The sequence below is a fragment of the Neofelis nebulosa genome, chromosome 1 (assembly GCF_028018385.1).
Source record: "Neofelis nebulosa isolate mNeoNeb1 chromosome 1, mNeoNeb1.pri, whole genome shotgun sequence".
NCBI classification, from domain to species: domain Eukaryota; kingdom Metazoa; phylum Chordata; class Mammalia; order Carnivora; family Felidae; genus Neofelis; species Neofelis nebulosa.
Genome location: NC_080782.1, coordinates 238498372 through 238516279, shown reverse-complemented (window position 1 = coordinate 238516279; position 17908 = coordinate 238498372). Strand labels below are relative to the sequence as shown.

General features: G+C 46.4%; 1 protein-coding gene across 9 annotated transcripts in view; it reads left to right on the top strand.

Moving 5' to 3' along the window:
- Positions 1 to 17908, top strand: part of ATP8A2 (ATPase phospholipid transporting 8A2) — a 614836-nt gene that overhangs the window by 367521 nt on the left and 229407 nt on the right. For all 9 annotated transcript variants that reach the window (XM_058689525.1, XM_058689573.1, XM_058689555.1 and 6 more), the window contains exons 26-27: positions 12107 to 12290; positions 17238 to 17348. In XM_058689525.1, coding sequence (XP_058545508.1) covers positions 12107 to 12290; positions 17238 to 17348 — 295 coding nt within the window. The remainder of the gene's footprint in view (positions 1 to 12106; positions 12291 to 17237; positions 17349 to 17908) is intronic.

Here is a 17908-nt window from a genome sequence, read left to right as displayed (position 1 = left end):
CAGAGTCCATTGTGCACATTAGAATTCACTCTTGGTGCAAATTCTCTGGATTTGGACAAATGTACCCCCAGAAAAGCGTGATCATTTCTTGCTACTGAGATCAAGAATTAGTGGCTTATTGGGGCGCCTGGGTGGCGCAGTCGGTTAAGCGTCCGACTTCAGCCAGGTCACGATCTCGCGGTCCGTGAGTTCGAGCCCCGCGTCAGGCTCTGGGCTGATGGCTCGGAGCCTGGAGCCTGTTTCCGATTCTGTGTCTCCCTCTCTCTCTGCCCCTCCCCCGTTCATGCTCTGTCTCTCTCTGTCCCAAAAATAAATAAAAAAAAAAAAAAAAAAAAAAAAAACGTTGAAAAAAAAAATGGGTAATTTCAACAGGCATTTGTTACCTATTGTATTTGGTGCTACGGGTTTTAAGGATGAGTAAAAGAAATCCCTAAGACCAGGTAACTCATAGCCTAATTATGGAGACGAAGTACCACACAGCAAACTATATTCCAGACCAGACTTTGTCCAAAGAAGTGTTGTTCTGCTAGTGTTCAGTCAGTCAGGAGAGCAAGTCACAAATTAAACTTGCAGTAGGTCAGGTTTATTACTCTTAGACTTGGCTGCTACAGTTGATTTCTCCTGTGGGTGCACGGCGTCTCGGGCTCACCTTCTCTCTTTATGCAGACCCGCACGAGGTTGGTCACGAGGCCCATGGTCGCTCCTGCCCCACACCAGGCGCTCCTGCCCCATCTGCCTGGTGTCTGTCGATCTTTCTCGACCACTTTCCAGGACTTCAGCGGATTTATAGAGCCAGCACTTTCATGTTCCTGGGTAGAATGCTGCTGCCTGCCTCCCTCCCCCCGATAGACTTTATTTTCTGGAACAGTTTTAGGTTCACAGCAAAACGGAGTGGAATGTACAGAGATATTTACAACACATGCAGCGCCTCCCCCCCCCCCCCCCCCCCCCCGTCCGGACAATGGTACATTTGTTACAATTGATGAACTACATTGACCTGTCCTTATTACCCAGAGTCCATTGTGCACATTAGAATTCACTCTTGGTGCAAATTCTCTGGATTTGGACAAATGTACCCCCAGAAAAGCGTGATCATTTCTTGCTACTGAGATCAAGAATTAGTGGCTTATTGGGGCGCCTGGGTGGCGCAGTCGGTTAAGCGTCCGACTTCAGCCAGGTCACGATCTCACGGTCCGTGAGTTCGAGCCCCGCATCAGGCTCTGGGCTGATGGCTCGGAGCCTGGAGCCTGCTTCCGATTCTGTGTCTCCCTCTCTTTCTGCCCCTCCCCCGTTCATGCTCTGTCTCTCTCTGTCCCAAAAATAAATAAAAAACGTTGAAAAAAAATTTAAAAAAAAAAAAAAAAAAAAAAAGAATTAGTGGCTTATTAAATACGGGCTTTAGGTTTGAGAAGGGGTGTGTGGTTCTTGGAGAAAAGAGTTTTGTCTGACTTCTCCGCATTTCTACCCAACAGATTCCACTCCCAGATTTTCAGATTGGAGAGAGTGGGTGCATGTGGTGCTGGTCACTCTCATCCCTGTGGCTCTTAAGGCTCTCGGTTGCTTGCATGAGGCCTGGGGTCAAGGTCAAGAGGCACACAGGCTGCCCCGCTTTTTCCAGGGTACAGATAGTTACAGTTTGGCTTATTTCTCGGGTTGGTAATCTGGTGACCTTTGCGCCAGGTGACAGGTGAAGGGCAGGTCTAATTAAAATCAGTCTATTAAGCATCTCGGTCGTCATTTATTTTTAGTGGTGCATGAGCTCATGATGTGTTGGCCCTGAAGGAGCTATAAGCTTGCTCTGAAATGTCAAAACTCAAAGCCTTCTCAGCTTTCCTCTCGGTTCTATTTCCTATTCCCACTATCCCCACAGCAAAGGCCAGGCACGCTGTTTTGAAATACTAGTGAAATTTGCAGTGGAGAACAATAAGTGTATGTTAACCCCGAGGAAGGCAGACACTCCTGAGAGAGTTTGGGGGGCTTTAATAAAGCATTTCAAGGAAGCAGAGTATCGAATTAATGCTTTTTGTGCTAAAAACATTAAGGTATTTAAATGTGTTATTCTAATCCCTGCTTCAGCCTGGGAACAGAAGGATCTAATATCTCTTTTTTAAATCCCAGCCTTCCTAGTCTGGGCCCTTCTTTTCAGCCTAGCACAGGAAGAAACAGGCTATAGCCAGTTGACTTCAGTGAATAGAAACCTGTGTGTAATTCACAACGTACGACCTATTAAAATTTTATATCAAATGTGGCTGCCCGGATCTTGACATATTCTGTATTGTTTAGTGGCGATGTTAGGTTTTCAGAAGCTAGACTCCTGTCTGAGCGCCATTTTAATTGTTCTGTTTCCTGGACACGCAATAAAATTGTCATGGACGCAAGTACAGATGCATAAATCCTGAACCCCCAAGCAGGGGATACTTATTTCAAAGCGAGCCCTTTCTGGTTGTGGAGTAAACTGATCTTGGGCAGACAGGGCGTCCTCCCTTTCTCCAGAGCCACTCTGAAAGCCTCAGCTGCACAGGCAGCATTTATGGCCAAAGCACAGGATCAGGTTATAAGGTTTTTGTTCGGTGAATAAAGAATATCAGGTTCCCTCACGACTCACAACTGTAGGATGGCTGGTCTCTACCTCCTAGGCTGGGAGGAAGAGAATGCTCATGGGACAGTGAAGGCAGTCCGCAGTCAAGTAGTAATTAAGATCAGTGCTAAATATATCGCCCTGTCCCCAGATCACTCATTAGGGTTTTTTCCGCCTTTAAAATTCTTGTTTGTGGAGAAGTTTTTTTTAAATTTTGGAATCAGGATTGGGGGCCATAGAAGGGTGACTTCAGGTGATTAGACTATTTAGTCATAAAATTATTCATGTTGAAACTCTGGGTCACGCATCCAACGTGAAAGTGCAGAATACTTTGATTAAGATACTGGCAAGATTGTTTTTCAGAGTTTGATACTAAAAGGAGAATCAAGACCACATTTTGTACACTGTGTGTGTGTGGTGTGTGTGCGCACGCACCGAACACTGAGATAATCAGCAACCCCTTTAAGCTTTAGAATTAAACACTGGAGGAGTTAAATGAACTTTTTAAGCAAGGAAACTACTGGTAGTAATTGTTAATATATTGTTATAGTGGCAAATTTATATAAATAGCATTTTTAAAAAGCTCTCACCTTCTCTCTCGATTCCAGGCCTGCCTGGCTGCCCCTCCTGAGAGAGGGGCAAGGAGAGAGTGTGAAGGAGGGCTCATCTCCTCTTTCTGGAAGTCGAAGTCTATTCTGGAGGCAGAAACATTTAGCCTTAGTATTTTTGAAAAAACGAATACTTACACCATGTCGAAAAGAGTCTTTGTACTTTTAGGATGCTTTGGAGATTTTAAGCTTTCTGCAGTTTAAATTTAGTATATGCCCAAACATGTGTGTTAAATTCCTAAACTGACTGGGACATCTGGGTGGCTCAGTCGGTTGAGCTTCGGACTCTTGATTTCGGCTGAGGTCACGATCTCACGGTTCATGAGTTCGAGCCCTGTGTCGGGCTCTGCACGGATGGTGCGGAGCCTGCTTGGGATTCTCTCTCCCTCCTTCTCTCTGTGCCCTTCCCCACTCACTCTGTCTCTCTGTCTCTGTCTCTGTCTCTCTCTCTCTCTCTCTCTCTCAAAATAAATAAACTTAAAAAAATTTACGTTCCTAAAATGACTGTATATCTTGCACCACCAACATATACAGCAAGATGATAGCACAGCTACCTGTTTTTGGCCTCACGTGGCACAGTCAGACTTGTCACATTGCGCCAGTAGCCTGCGTTCAACCATCAGTGTACCTGAAGGGGGACAACCTCCATACAGGGAACGTTATCAAAACATCTCCAAATAAGCGATGCCTCCTGAGCTCTCCGATTAGCGGCTCAGCAGATCCTGTGACCATATTGGCCTGTATTTCTCAAGGGTGGCTGGATCAGATGAGGGCTCATAGTTATTTCATGCAGATTTGTATCACCAATCATGAGATCTAGGTCGATCATTTTATTCAACCTGCAAGTTAAATGCTTACTCTACTGGGTACTGTGTTGAAAAGTTAATAGGGCAAAGGTCTGGAGGAATTGGGGCTCGCGAGAGAGTATGATTTCAGACTGAAATCACCGTGCAAGGAGCAGATACGTGGCGAGGTGCTTACACACAGACTTTGTTCGGATGGTTTGCATCGCCTGACATCCCCGAGACCGCTCGAAAAGACCCGGTAAGCCAGTTTGTGCTAAGCCCTCAAAGTGCTGACGCAGGGTGATACTCAGGGGCTTACTGTTGGCTTCTCATAGTCAGAGCATTCGGATCGAAAGAGCAGGCTTCTGGGTTAGCCCTTCCCAGGCGAGCCCTGTGTGAAGCCAAGGATTGTTGCCCTGCTACATGTCATTAAGAACTGTCGCAAAAAGCCTCTAATGAGCCTATAATGTTTTTAAGGATGTTAGTAGAAAACAGAACCAAGAGCCCTGGCATGTTTGGCCAGGAAGTTTGCAAGAAGGGCCCACTGGCATTAGTGGTCAGGAGAAGTGGGGTGATTTGAACTCCTCTCCACGGGCGATGGAATGAGATCTCGCAGAGGTGCACAGTTGCTTTTGTACTTCCTCCAGTCTCTCCGTCTGTGAGTAGGAGTGCTCTTTCAGGATTATACACAGGTAGCACGTTCCCATTTATATGGAAGTTGATGTACTTTTAAGTAGAACTGTAGTTTTCCTATTATTCATAATTACGGTTAGAGAGGTAATTAGTCCTAGAACCATGATTTTGGTAGTTAGTCACCATTTATTGAATGTCCACTGGGTTAGCATGTGGGGTAGGGGATGGAGAGGGAAGGATGGAAAAGAAGGAAAAGGTGAAATCGAGGGAGACAAAGACATTCCCCCATAATGGGAAAATCATCACACTGGATACACTGAGTTTACTTTAAGAGAGATACCTGCTAAATAGTTCTGGGATCAATTCTTTTTTTTTTTTTTTTTTTTTTTTTTACTTTTTTTAAATTAATATGTTTGTTTTTGAGAGAGAAAGAACACAGAAGGGGCAGAGAGAGAGAGAGAATGAGAATGAATCCCAAGCAGGCTCTGTACCATCAGTATGGAGCCTGATGTAGGGCTTGAACTCAAACCGTGAGATCCTGACTTCAGCCAAAGTCGGACGCCTAACCAACTGAGCCACCCCGATGCCGCCTGGGATCGATTCTTGAAACGTCGGTGTCCGTGATGTTCCTGCTCGTGGTCTGTCATCCCCTCTGCTCTTTTATGAGGCAGCTCTTTTATAAGGTTGGGGAAAGGACAGTAACTTCCGTCATCCGGCATTTTGTAGGAAACCACGTCTTTGATATTGCCACGGTGTGGTCCGAAATTTTTAAGGATGGAGAGAAATCCTGCCACAGGAGGGCCTCCATAACACCTCAGATGGGGGGGGGGAGATGCTAGGGTGGGTGGAACCCTTCACCGCCGAAGCCGCCAAAGCCGGACACGCTCATCCCTGAAAGTCTGTGAATGTTGCTCATTTAGAACTGGGTCTATGGTGCTACCCTATGTATGCAACCCATTATCTCATGGATGGTATTTTTTCTCTATACGCACTCCTTCTGCTTTCGAGAACGTGCTCCGCTCTAGTCCCGACCCTATGAGGCTGCCTCGTGGTCAGGCATTGAATTTTTGCAATAAAACCTGAACTGCGTTTTCAGTTACGTCTTTGTGAGGTGCCATCCCTAATGGCTTCCTCCTGTAGAAGATAGCTCTTTTCTATGTGTACGTTCAAAAAAATTTTTTTTAATGTTTATTTCTTTTTGAAGGAGAGAGAGAGAGAGACAGAGTGTGAGCGGGGGAGGGGCAGAGAGAGAGAGGGAGACCTAAGAATCCGAACCAGGCACCAGGCTCCAAGCTGTCAGCGAGGCTCGAACTCACGGGGCTGTGAGATCATGACCTAAGCCGAAGTCGGATGTGGATGCTTAACCGACTGAGCCACCCGGGTGCCCCTCTGTGTGTACATTTTTATAATAAGGGAGCACTTAAGTCTAATTGAGAGCCCCTGAGTGAGTTTAAATGTCACTTCTTTGTGCCTATACGTAAACTGACCTCAGGTACCTACTGGGTCTGCCCAGACACACCCTCTTGCCCCGCCCTTCCCCTGCAGCCTCTCATATCTGTCCCTCTGCTCTAGGGACTGTCCCAAGCTGCCAACGTTATTTGCTTTTGGAGCTAGGGGCTACGATCAGATGCCCTAAGAACTGAGACATGAGATTAAATTTGAGAGAGTCACACATTTTGGGTCAGAGCACAGAGATAGAAAGTTCCAGAAGGGGAAAGCTTTCTAGGAGGCCTGGACAACTGGTCCTGTATCAAGTGCACTAAATGCATCTAAGGAACAAACACAGGTCAGGACGCATATTGGTCAGCCAGGGAGGCACTTATTAAACAGACACATAGGATAGTTCAATTGTTTTGAGATTTTAGACACTTTTTTTTTTTTTTTTAATTTCAAAGAGAGAAAATGTCGGAGTGGCGTTGAAGGGCAGAGGGAGAGAGAGAGAAAATCTCAAGCAGGCTTCATGCTCAGCATGGAGCCCAACGCAGGGCTCAATCCCAGGACCCTGGGACCACGACCCAAACCAAAATCAAGAGGCAGACGCTCAACCAACTGAGCCACCCAGGCACCCCTGGATTTTAGGCTTCTATGTTAGGTGTTTGTGTATCTACAAACAGATTTGTTTTTTTAAGATGTCGCAATTTTTGAAACTTTTAAGATTACTGACTGCTATAAGAAATAAGGTGTAATATTTTAATGTTTTTTAACGAAAGAGTTTCATAAGGATGTTATCTTTAAATTAATAGGGAAAATGGACATTTTCACAAATTAAATCACAGATGTTGGTCTCTGACATTAAAAACAACTTATAAAGTCCTATAGACCAAATTTTGGTTAGTATTTCCTCCCTCTCACCCTCTTATGTGAGACACTCAGATTTGAAGACTATTTTAAATGACATTCCAACCCTAGTTTGTACTTACTAGTTGAGGGTTAAAAGCAAAGAAGAGGGCACCTGGATGGCTCAGTGGTTAAGTGTCTGACTTTTGGTTTGGGCTCAAGTCACGATCTCATGGTTTGTGAGTTTGAGCCCTACATCCGGCTCTGTGCTGACAGTGCTTGGGATCCTCTCTGCCCCTCCCTGGCATGCTGTCTCTCTCAAAATAAATAAATAAACTTAAAAAAAAAAGCATAGAAGAACATACAAAGCTTGAAAGAAGGGGATGAGATTCAGTGTTCCTGCTAATTGTTAAATGTCACCTTCTGAAACTTTTACATGTATCTTCTGCTTTGGAAATGTAAGCCCAGCTAATTAAAACATTTGAACAAGAGAGATCTTGTGATCTTGTCCAGGTCAGTGTTGACTACTTTGGTGTTGTCCATAGGCAAGCAACATCACCATCACCTGGGAGCTTGTTAAATGCACACTTGTGCATCAGAACCTGTATTTTTACAAGCTCTCCAAGTGATTCTGATGCTCACTTAAAATTTGAGACTCGTTGACCTAGGCCAGTGGCTTCAAACTTCGTTTTCCGTCATAGGGACTATACAGAATAAATAAATTTAAGAGTCCAATTAGTAAATGTGCTTAGTGAATCTGGTTAATGAGTAAGTGTTGAAGTTCTCTTGGGTGCCCCTGGGTGGATGGAGTTTCTTGCAACTCGCCTGGCTGAGCTGAGCTCAGTTTGCAAATCAGTAATAGAGATTCACCCCACTTTACAAATGAGATCTCTGGGCTCTAAGAAGGAAGGGATTTGTTTAAACTTGCTCAGATGATATTGCAAAGCAGAATTTAGAAACTTGTTTTGAGACCAGGGCTTTTGTAGATCAGATAAATTAATGCATGATCATTAATTCTAGAAAAGCAGTTACCAAAGGTACTACTTAAGCATCATAGTTGAAATAACTTTAGAAAGTACATTTTCAAGTTTCAGGAACACATATCCCATGAAATTAGATACTCCAGGATACTGAATTTTTTTAAGTCTCCAAAGGAAAACTTATTTTTTATTTTAGAATCTATTGTGTTCGCCAAAAAAGTAGGTAGCATATCTCTCCAGTTGATTAAAGATCTTTGATTTTATGTTTTTATTCACAAGGCACTAAAGTAGTTATAGAACTGTCCCAAGTGCCTAGCTTAGCTCAGATGTGGCCTGGAATTCTTATTTTATGGGTTGAATGTACTATATGCTGGGAAGTGTGGCATGTGATTCCAGGTTACAAATTAAGATTAAAAAAGGAGCTGGTTTGTGCTTCGTGGCAACTTGGCGTACTAAAACACTATGTATGACCGAGGCGTAATGGTGCCTATTCCGTTTTGTAGAAATTAGCTGTTTGACATCTGTTTTGAACCCCTCGTGTGTGCTAGAATTATATTTTCTCAAGGCATCGCAGCCGAGGGCATAATAAATCCTTGATGAGAATTTCATGCTTCTAAAATGCTTGGATATGACTCAGTTTATATATCCCAGTCAGGTTTTCTCTTTATTCTTGCTTTTTTGGGAAAACGCAGCTTTGGACTTGCATATATTTTGCTTGAAGCCATCAGAATCATGACTCAACTCGTCTGAGATTCAAATCCCACAGTGGCAAATGTAGTGAGTGGATCTGACTTGCTACTTGGCTCTTGTTGCTTGGCTTACTGCTAAACCCAATAATGAGAAAACACCTTAAAAATATTTTTTAATGTTTATTTATTTTTGAGAGAGAGAGAGAGAGAGAGAGAGAGAGAGACTGCACGCGCGTAAGCAGGGGAGGGGCAGAGAGGGAGGGAGACACAAAATCCCAAGCAGGCTCCAGGCTCTGAGCTGTCAGCACAGAGCCCGATGCAGGGCTCGAACCCACGAACTGTGAGATCATGACCTGAGCCAAAGTTGAACACTTAACCAACACTTAACCAAGGCGCCCCAAGAAAAAAAACACCTTTAATGTCAGAGAAAACCACGGACTTGTTTAGTGGCTTCCCTATTTGGCCACCACAGCCCGTCCAGCCTCCCACCACACATGTTCTTGTGGTTGAGCTTTCTGCCCTGCAGAGTCCCCTTTTGCCCCGTATACCCCCTTTTGCTCTGAATCACTCCAGGTCAGCTGGACACCAACTTACTCGATGACTTGGGTGGCAAGGAAGATTCTCAAGTCGTCGTAGCCCCAGACTCCCCAGGGCTGTGTGTCTGTCCCATGTGCTCCTGTACAGAAGACGAGTTCGAGATTAAACGATAGTGGAGTTTCACTTCAGTGAGTGAATGAATGTATTTGAAGAGCCAGTGATGTAATCATGGAGAGGAGTGATCAATGCAGAGGCTCCCAGACTCCCTGCGTTCGCAGAACTGTAGCGTCTCAGTGATTGCTTTGCAAAGCCCCTAGGCCAAGAAAGAACATTGAATACATTGAGCAGTTTCTAACTACGAGGAAGGTAAGGTCAAACGACGAAAGAAGTATTTATGTTCTAACAACTTAGTAGACGTTCGAAACAATCACGGACACAGCTGGAAAAAAATAATACTTTATCTCACCCTTACTAACCATAACCACTCACCGATGCTCTGGTGTGGGGCACCTGTTGAGCCTTGGACAACTTCTCAAACCTCGAAGAAAGCATGGATGTTTCAGCCCTCATTTCCTATTTCACACTGATTTCTGCTTTTTATCATAGCAGCCGTGAAAACTCGGCTTCACAAAGATACGTCATAAAAAGGAATGTAGCATGATCTAATATTGGAACTGTGAGCTCCTTCGAGCTAGTGTTTCGTGCGACTACCTGAGGGATATTGCTGGTTTTCCCTTGAAAATCCATAATTTCCCACTGCAGCACTGCAGGGCCCTTACAGGGAACCATGGGTTGGGTGGTGTTCCGTTCTCAGATGTGTCCGGTTTTTTCTAGCAATTGAAGTTTTGCAGATGGGGTAGGAGATAACATTTGTGTCACACAGGCAATGTGTGATTTCACATAGTGATTTCACATAAATATATCAACCATCTCATGAGGTAGGCTGTTCTCATTTCCCCCATTTCATTGATGGGAAGACAAGGACTCAGAATGACTTCTTCTGTGTAAATAGTATGGGGAACAGAAGAAGGTCGCGTTCAGTTATTTAACTTTGAATCCCACATTGGTGTCTCCCTACCATATATGACCTCTGCTTCTGTTGAGCTTAGAGAAGAAATGGGAAATCAGAGTTGTGTAGCAGATGAGAATTGTGGGGCTGTGTCTGCCCATCAGGAGCTTAATGAGAGAGGTACATCAAGGTCAGCCCTTGGCTCTAAGTAGCCCTTGCGCAAATGTGGAAGGAAGAGCTACAGTTTACATCTCTGGCCGTTAACGTCGCTTCCAGTAATTTCCCGTCAGGCTACATTAAAGCAAGTCTAGCATCTGCTACCAGGGAGATGGGGATTCTGTTCCGTTCTGCTCGTAGCTGTCCGGAAGATCATACTTGGGAGCTATTTGTAAGCTCTGAAGCGTGTCTGTTAAACAGTGGGTGAGGGACCTGGGACTGTTGAGCTCGTAGCCCCTGAACTGTGGGAGGAAGGATGTGATGGATGTCTCTCTAGGTCAGCCTCCCTGACATTTGAAAGATGAGTTCTACTTGTTCTAGCCTAACCCAAAGGACAGAATTCGTGCTTTTAGGTTATCAACCACAAAAAAGTAGCAGTAATGATTTTTGGTTGCAGTTGCCCTAGGAGGCCATAAACTCCCGTTATCGAAAGTCACTGTGAGAATGATTAAAGAGATAGTAGATTGTACAACATGGCTCCTAAAAGCCTTTCAACCCCCAGATTCTGTTTTTCTAATTTGCTAATTTCCATTCCTTTGAGCTAAGGCTCCCAGAGTACCTGTGCTTTAAGTTCAGTTTGCTGTCTCACCAGACACAGAACGGTCTCTGGGTTGGTAAAATTAAATGTAAGGTAAATTGTAAGTTTTTCGTTGGAAACAGGTATCCTGGAGGTCAGAGGCCATATGAGAAGTCATAGTTGTACTGAGAAAGTCCTTGCATGTCTGTTCTAGTTTACAAGTACTGTGCGTATGTGGGTGCAGCCAGCATACCTCTGGGAGACCCAGACAGGCCTTTTACTGTGTGTGTGTGTGCGCGCGTGTGTGTGCGTGCGCCATTCGGGAGTTTACCCATGAATTTTTTTTTCACCCAAAGTGACTCTCAGCTTACCAGTTCAGAATTTAAAATAAATCAGTCCCGAGGTACGAATAGTTTTACCATATCGTTGTATTATCTGGTCTTACACTCCGAACAAATACTTCGTTATAATGAACTTTGCTGTGCTTTAGAGCCCGTAGATTTACTTTGGGTCTTCTTCCCAGACAATTTGAGGGCTTATAAGAAATAGCCCCCATCCTTCGATTCCTTGCGGAAACAGCCCGTCTTCCTGCAAAGGCTGTCTTATCTTTGGGCTTTGGGCTGTGCTCCTGCACAGTTCAGCTTTGGTAGTCCTGTCCCGGTGACCGCCCCCCCCCCCCCCCCCCCCCCGCTTCTTAAATCCTTGTGCCTTGGCTGCCCTTCAGACACTGCCTCCATTTCTGAGGTGGAGAAGGGAAAGGCTTTCTTCTCCCTTACGCTCATCCTCTTTCTGCACTTCTCAAGCCATGCCAATTTTCTTTCCCTTCTGTGAAAGCCGATTTTACAGACAGTTCCCTTGCCAGCCCTAGGTTGTGTGTGATGTACAGCAAAGCAAAAATGGGGTCTGTGCTAGTTTTCTGATTTATTTGGAAGACGTTTCCTAAGACCTCTGTATCCAGCTTCCCTGCCTTTATCTTTCGGCGGGGGGACACATGTGCCCCTGAGGAGTTTGCACGTATGGTTACCGCCGCGCAGAGCGATTACAAACAGGCTGTGTTTTCAGTTAGTTTTGACTTGTGTATTTCATCTGTGAAGTTGGCAACTACTTGAAAGCCACAAGCTACTGTTTTCTGAAAGCTTCTTTGCACATGAGCATAAAACGTATGTATTGGATTTGGAAATTGTCCAATAACTGCCCTTTTAATGCAGCTCAATGTAGATTACAGCTGTTTCCCCTGGAAAGACGCATCCAGTCATCACTTCTTTCTTCTCTTACAGAGTGTCTCCTCTGCAGAAGTCTGAGATAGTGGACGTGGTTAAGAAGCGGGTAAAGGCCATTACCCTGGCCATCGGGGATGGTGCCAACGACGTTGGGATGATCCAGACCGCTCACGTGGGCGTAGGCATCAGCGGGAATGAAGGCATGCAGGCGACCAACAACTCGGATTATGCCATCGCGCAGGTCAGAGGCGCGTTGACCTGCTGTCCCGTCCCGTTGGCAGAGGTATCAGCCGGGCATGAAGGCCTGGTTGGTGCTTGACCTCGGTCCAGCCCTAAGAACCCTGCCCCCTCTTTTGAGGTTGTGTCTAGACAAACTCGCCAGAGTATTTGCATTTCCCTGTGGTCTTGCTCTTGTGCGGCTTGAGGGCCCTGTGCTGCGGGTTGTTGTGGTTGTCGCGGTGGTATTTGTCAGCGGTGAGGTTGGCCGAGCTCTCTGTCCTCCAGACGAGGCATCGTCCCTGACGGATAGGTCTCGGGTCCTGCTGATGAGAGCCTCTCGCCCTCAACTCCCGCACGGGCTGCCTGTCCTGGTCCTGTTCCTGTTCCTTATGGCATCCCTTGCTGAAGGATGGCCATGCTCATAACATTAATTCTCTACTGTCCCCATCCCAGAGTCTCTCCTCTTTTCAGAAGGCGCTAGAACACTCTCTCATCAGGCATTGAAAGTCAGGGGAAAGCAGTGATTTACAACCGCCAGCCACCCTTCTCTACGGCCATAACCAGGGTGCTGCCCAGATCCGCTGCTCTGAGATGAACCCATGGTCAACAGCAAACAGCCTCTCGCTGCCAGACCAAGTGCAGCCCATTCCTCTCTGGATCACGTGTTGCCCGCAGAGGGGCCCAATGTACTTTGTAGTTACTGAGCAGATGACCTGACAATGAGAGAGATGTCTGCTCCTCCGAGAGAGCCAAAACCTGAAGGAAAATAGCCAACCGCCTCACCCTAGGTATGACAGATCCAGATCATTTGCCCCCCTTGATCATCCAGAAAATCTGGACCTCACAGTGGACACCGATCATGGCCTCCCGTCTACAGGTTACAGTAACTTGTGATAAAACGCCTGAGCGTTTGGTGGTCAGCCAGTGTTTTGTCATTTCAAGTATGTGTTAACCTTAATCACGTGAACACAAGTAATAGTGGCATTTTCTCCCTTCAAGCTGAAATCGGGGGCTGCGTATACAATGTGAAAGAGCTTCCAACGCCCCCAGGGCTGCGGGCTGGTACTGCGCAGCTTGGGGGCTCTCCCTCCCCGGAGCCGGGTTCTAGAGCATGAGATCACCTCTCAGACTCCCTCCCGTCTCGTGGTTCTGCAGACACAGGGAGGAATTTACAAAATCCTCCTGGCTCTGGAAAGCCCACGAAATCAGTCTTGTTTCTCTGTTGATTTCAAAGAAATCCTCAGGGTAATTGCTAAAGTTGGTAGGGGAAGGAACTCTGATTTTCCAGGTGGGAACACTGGGGCTCCTTCCCATTAGGTGACCTGCCTCGGGTCCGAGCACCGGAGGTCAGAGAACACCAGACCTGCACGTGACCTTGGGGACCAGTCCCGCACACCTGCCCGTTCACTTTCCCGAGTCCACCACTCCGAGGCCTGTGAGACTCCCGCTTCCTGTAGTCTGTCAGCAACTGTAGATGTTATGCACCCCCAGCATTATTAAATACTTGAGTTATGGCATCATGTGGCTGGAAGGGATCTTTAGAGGTTTCCTAGGAGTTCCAGGCAAATATTTGCCTGTCTTTTTCTTTAAAATGTCTGGGGAAGGGAGATTCCATGACCTGCTTTATTGAAACTGCATACTAATAGGCTGTGGGATCTGGAGCAGTGATTGCTCTCTTCAAGTTGACAGCATGAAAGCAGGGTAGGGAGGAGAGAGAGAGAGACAGACAGACAGACAGACAGACAGACAGACTTAGGGGTCTCCTTCCCCTTCCAGTGTTATAGCCGCTGCCAAAGGAACTGATGCGCGGCCCCATGTGTCTGTGGGTCTTTGTTTCTCCTGTCCGTGGTCCTGCCCATGCCTGGGGAGGGGTCCTGCTGCTTCAGGGCAGCCTTCCTCCTGGCCTTACACCTTCCCCACCCGACACTGTGCCTCGGCCGCTTCAGTCAGGAGTTAGAGATGCCACAATTTTATGAGTCCCGTTGCCCCTCGTGAAATGCTAAACGTCTCTGGCAGAAGTTAACATCGTGTGCTTTGTCTTTTCATTTCACGTGGATGAATACGTTTTTGATCGGATCTTTGAGGACGTGCCCCGGAAGGTTGTATACCGAAGGAAGAAAATGTAGCTCGCAGGCTTGTCCTTGGGAAAAACGATGAAAGAGGCCAGGCTCTGGTTCACCTCTTTTCGGCCCGCCTGTGCTTTTATCCTCAGAGGCAGCTGCTGGGACTCACGGCCGCCCCTGTGCCGCTGCCTTGCCCGTGGGCAGTCTGTGCTGGCGACTGTAGCCCTCGGCTGCCCGTTCTCCTCAGGAGAGGATCCTTCCTGCCCCCAACCTTCTTAGCGTCTTTTGAGCGACCTCATGAAAATAGCATTTTGATTTAGGGTGTGTGTGTGTGTGTGTGTGTATTTCCTGAAAACAGATCATTGTAGCGTTACACTTGAGTCATTCCGGATGACTCTAGCAGATGTTCTCTGTGCCCACCGAAGTTTAGCATCAGGGGGTCCAGGTCAAATGCAAACTTCCTTTTTATTTGTTTAGCCAGTTATTTTATGATTCCCCAATCCCCTTTGGAATCCTTAATGAGCTTTTATGGGGAGTTTTATTTTTCCATATGAACCTACTCCTGCCATTTTGAAGTGGCCATTTAGCTTTTGGAGTACGTAGTTGAGTGACCGCCCTACCCCCATCTCCTGGAACAACTCATGAAATGTGATGTCGTGTCAGATCTTTAGAGCTAATGGGAACCTATTGTGTGGTTTCCTCTTGAAACAGAATGGTTTTGTTTTTAAATACTGCATTTCTAGTCAGAAATTTTCTTTTCTACAGTTAAATTTAATTTCAGAAGTAATCAGAAATAGGCAGTTTGCCAGATCGAAAGAATTTTTTTTGCACGCATCACTTTTTTTCTACTTAAAAAGTGTTTGTTTATTTTGAGAAAGAGAGAGTGCACACAAGCAGGGGACGGGCAGAGTGAAAGGGAGAGAGAGAATCCCAAGCAGGCTCCACGCCGTCAGCACAGAACCCCATGTGGGGCTCGGTCTCACAAACCATGAGATCGTGAGCTGAAATCAAGAGTCCTATGCTTAGCCATCTGAGCCACCCAGGTGCCACTCTTTTTTCAATTTAAATTCGAGTTAGTTAACATATAGTGTAGTATTGGTTTCAGGAGTAGAATTTAGTGATTCATCACTTACATGTCACACCCAGTGCTCATCCCGACAGGTGCCCTCCTTAATGCCCCTCACCCATTTAGCCCATCCCCCACCCACCTCCCCTCCAGGAACCCTCACTTTGTTCTCTATATTATGTAAGAGTCTCTTATGGTGTGCCTCCCTCCCTGTTTTTATCTAATTTTTCCTTCCCTTCCCCTGTGTCCATCTGTTTTGTCTCTTAAATTCCACATGAGTGAAATCATATGATATTTGTCTTTCTCTGATTTATCTTGCTTCGCATAATACATTCTAGTTCCATCCATGTTGTTGCCAATGGCAAGATTGCATTCTTTTCTATGTCCGAGTAATACTCCATTGGTAATATATACACCACATCTTCTTTATCCGTTCAGTTGATGGACATTTGCGCTCTTTCCATAATTTGGCTATTGTTGATAGAGCTGCTGTAAACATTGGGGTGCTTGTGCCTGCCCCCTTTGAATCAGCACTTTTGTATCCTTTGGATAAATACCTAGTAGTGCAAATTGCTGGGTCATAGGGTAGTTCTCTTTCTAACTTTTTGAGGGACCTCCACACTGTTTTCCAGAGCGGCCGCCCCAGTTTGCATTCCCACCAGCAGGGCAGGAGGGTTCCCCTTTCTCCACATCCTTGCCAGCATCTGTCGTTTCTTGAGTTTCTAATGTTTGTGGATATTCTCAATATAGCCTGATGATCTCTCTTAGGAGAATGAGCCTGAGGACGACGACGACCCTCTGACTTGGAGTGGGTAATTGAGGGTTTAGTTCTAGGCAACCGACGGGACATCAGTGTGACACAAGACTAATTAATGCGTAGACGTTGTGAATTTAAACAGGATTGCCCCTAATGGTGCCTTTGTACCGGAGCACGACACGGTCCACAAAAACAAACAACAGCAACAAAAAACAAACCTTATTTCCCTCCCTCCAGCTCAGTATTCGCTTTTGGGGACCTTTGTGGGGTAGGACACAGAAAGCCAAGCCAGGCTAAGAGGAAGCTGAAGGGATAGGATCCAAGTGGCGCCCGAAGACCCTCCTACCCCAAAGAAGATTCAAATATCTCATTTAATATTGGCTATCGCTCAGTATTTCAAGCAGCAAGAGCCATTACATCATCGTCGACCTCGTACCCGCTGCCTGCTGGGTTTTTGTTTTTCTTGACTGCATAGCACTCTAGCAAGAGGTACTGTGCCCTGGTTGGGAGCAACAAAGGAGGACACAATGAGTGTAGAAGTGAGGGCTGTGTGTGTGTGCCCGAGTGCGGGTGCCCCTCTGTGCACGTGCAGCTGCTTTTGACCTGCAGGCTGATGGTGGAAATAGGTCATGTACACATGTGTGCATCCCTGTTGTAAAAAGGGTACTGGTGCCTGAGCGCTCCTGTCCCTTGCTCCCGAAGTCACCATAAAATCTAGTCGAAGAGAAGCATCTGGTTGCTTTGCTTTTCTTCCAACTCAAGTGGTCACCTTCTCCTAAGAGTTGAGGACCCTCCCGCCCCGGCGAAAAAAGTATTTGTGTAAGCAGGACGTCAGGAGGATAACAGTTGGAGGTCCACTGTTGTGTTTGGGGGAAAATAACAATTAGGTGGATCTGAGACGAGATTTTAGTCGTCCTCACTGGACCTGAAAGCTTTGCCTTTTGTTTTCGGGAGGGAGCGGTTTTCTCGGGTTATCCGCACACTCCGCTTTCCTCTGCTCCCTTACCCGTCTCCCAAGGCCATTTTGCGGCTTCTGTTCCTAAACGATGGGCGGTCCTGAACTTCGTTCTTCTTCTTTCTCAGTTCTCCTACTTGGAGAAGCTCCTGTTGGTTCACGGCGCCTGGAGCTACAACCGTGTGACCAAGTGCATACTGTACTGCTTCTATAAGAACGTGGTCCTCTACATTATCGAGGTGAGCAAGGTTAACCTCTTCGCCGAGGCGGAAGGCCTTCACGTATTGAAGGTAACTTCAGGAGAGGATGTTGTTCATGTAGAGCTGAAGAAAAGGTGGGGGGGGGGGGACATGTGGGAAGGCCGTGACGCACGTGGCCTCTCAGAAGCAGGGGGCACCTCGCAGGTGGAGGTCCTCATGCCGAGCCACCGGTGCACGGAGACTCTGCATCTGGCCCGAGTGGAACTTTGCTGTGACTCACACCCCGCGCCCCCCAGGGTGGTCAGCGCCTGGGCGGCAGATGCTTGCACCTGTCTTGGTGGCCCCTGGGACGTTTCTAGGCAACCCAGTCATCCTTATCTTCCCTGGAATGAAAGGGTCTGACGTCTCGCTGTGTTTCTCATGGAACCCGCACGTTACCCAAGCACTGATTTGTCACTTGTGGGACATCTGGACCACACTATTTCAATGGGGTAAGGCTGGGGAGTAAGCAACTAAGGTAATTAAAAATATCTCTTGAACTCACTGGGTTGTGAAGCTGGTTTTCAAGATGTTGATTCAATTGCAGGTGGACTTATTTT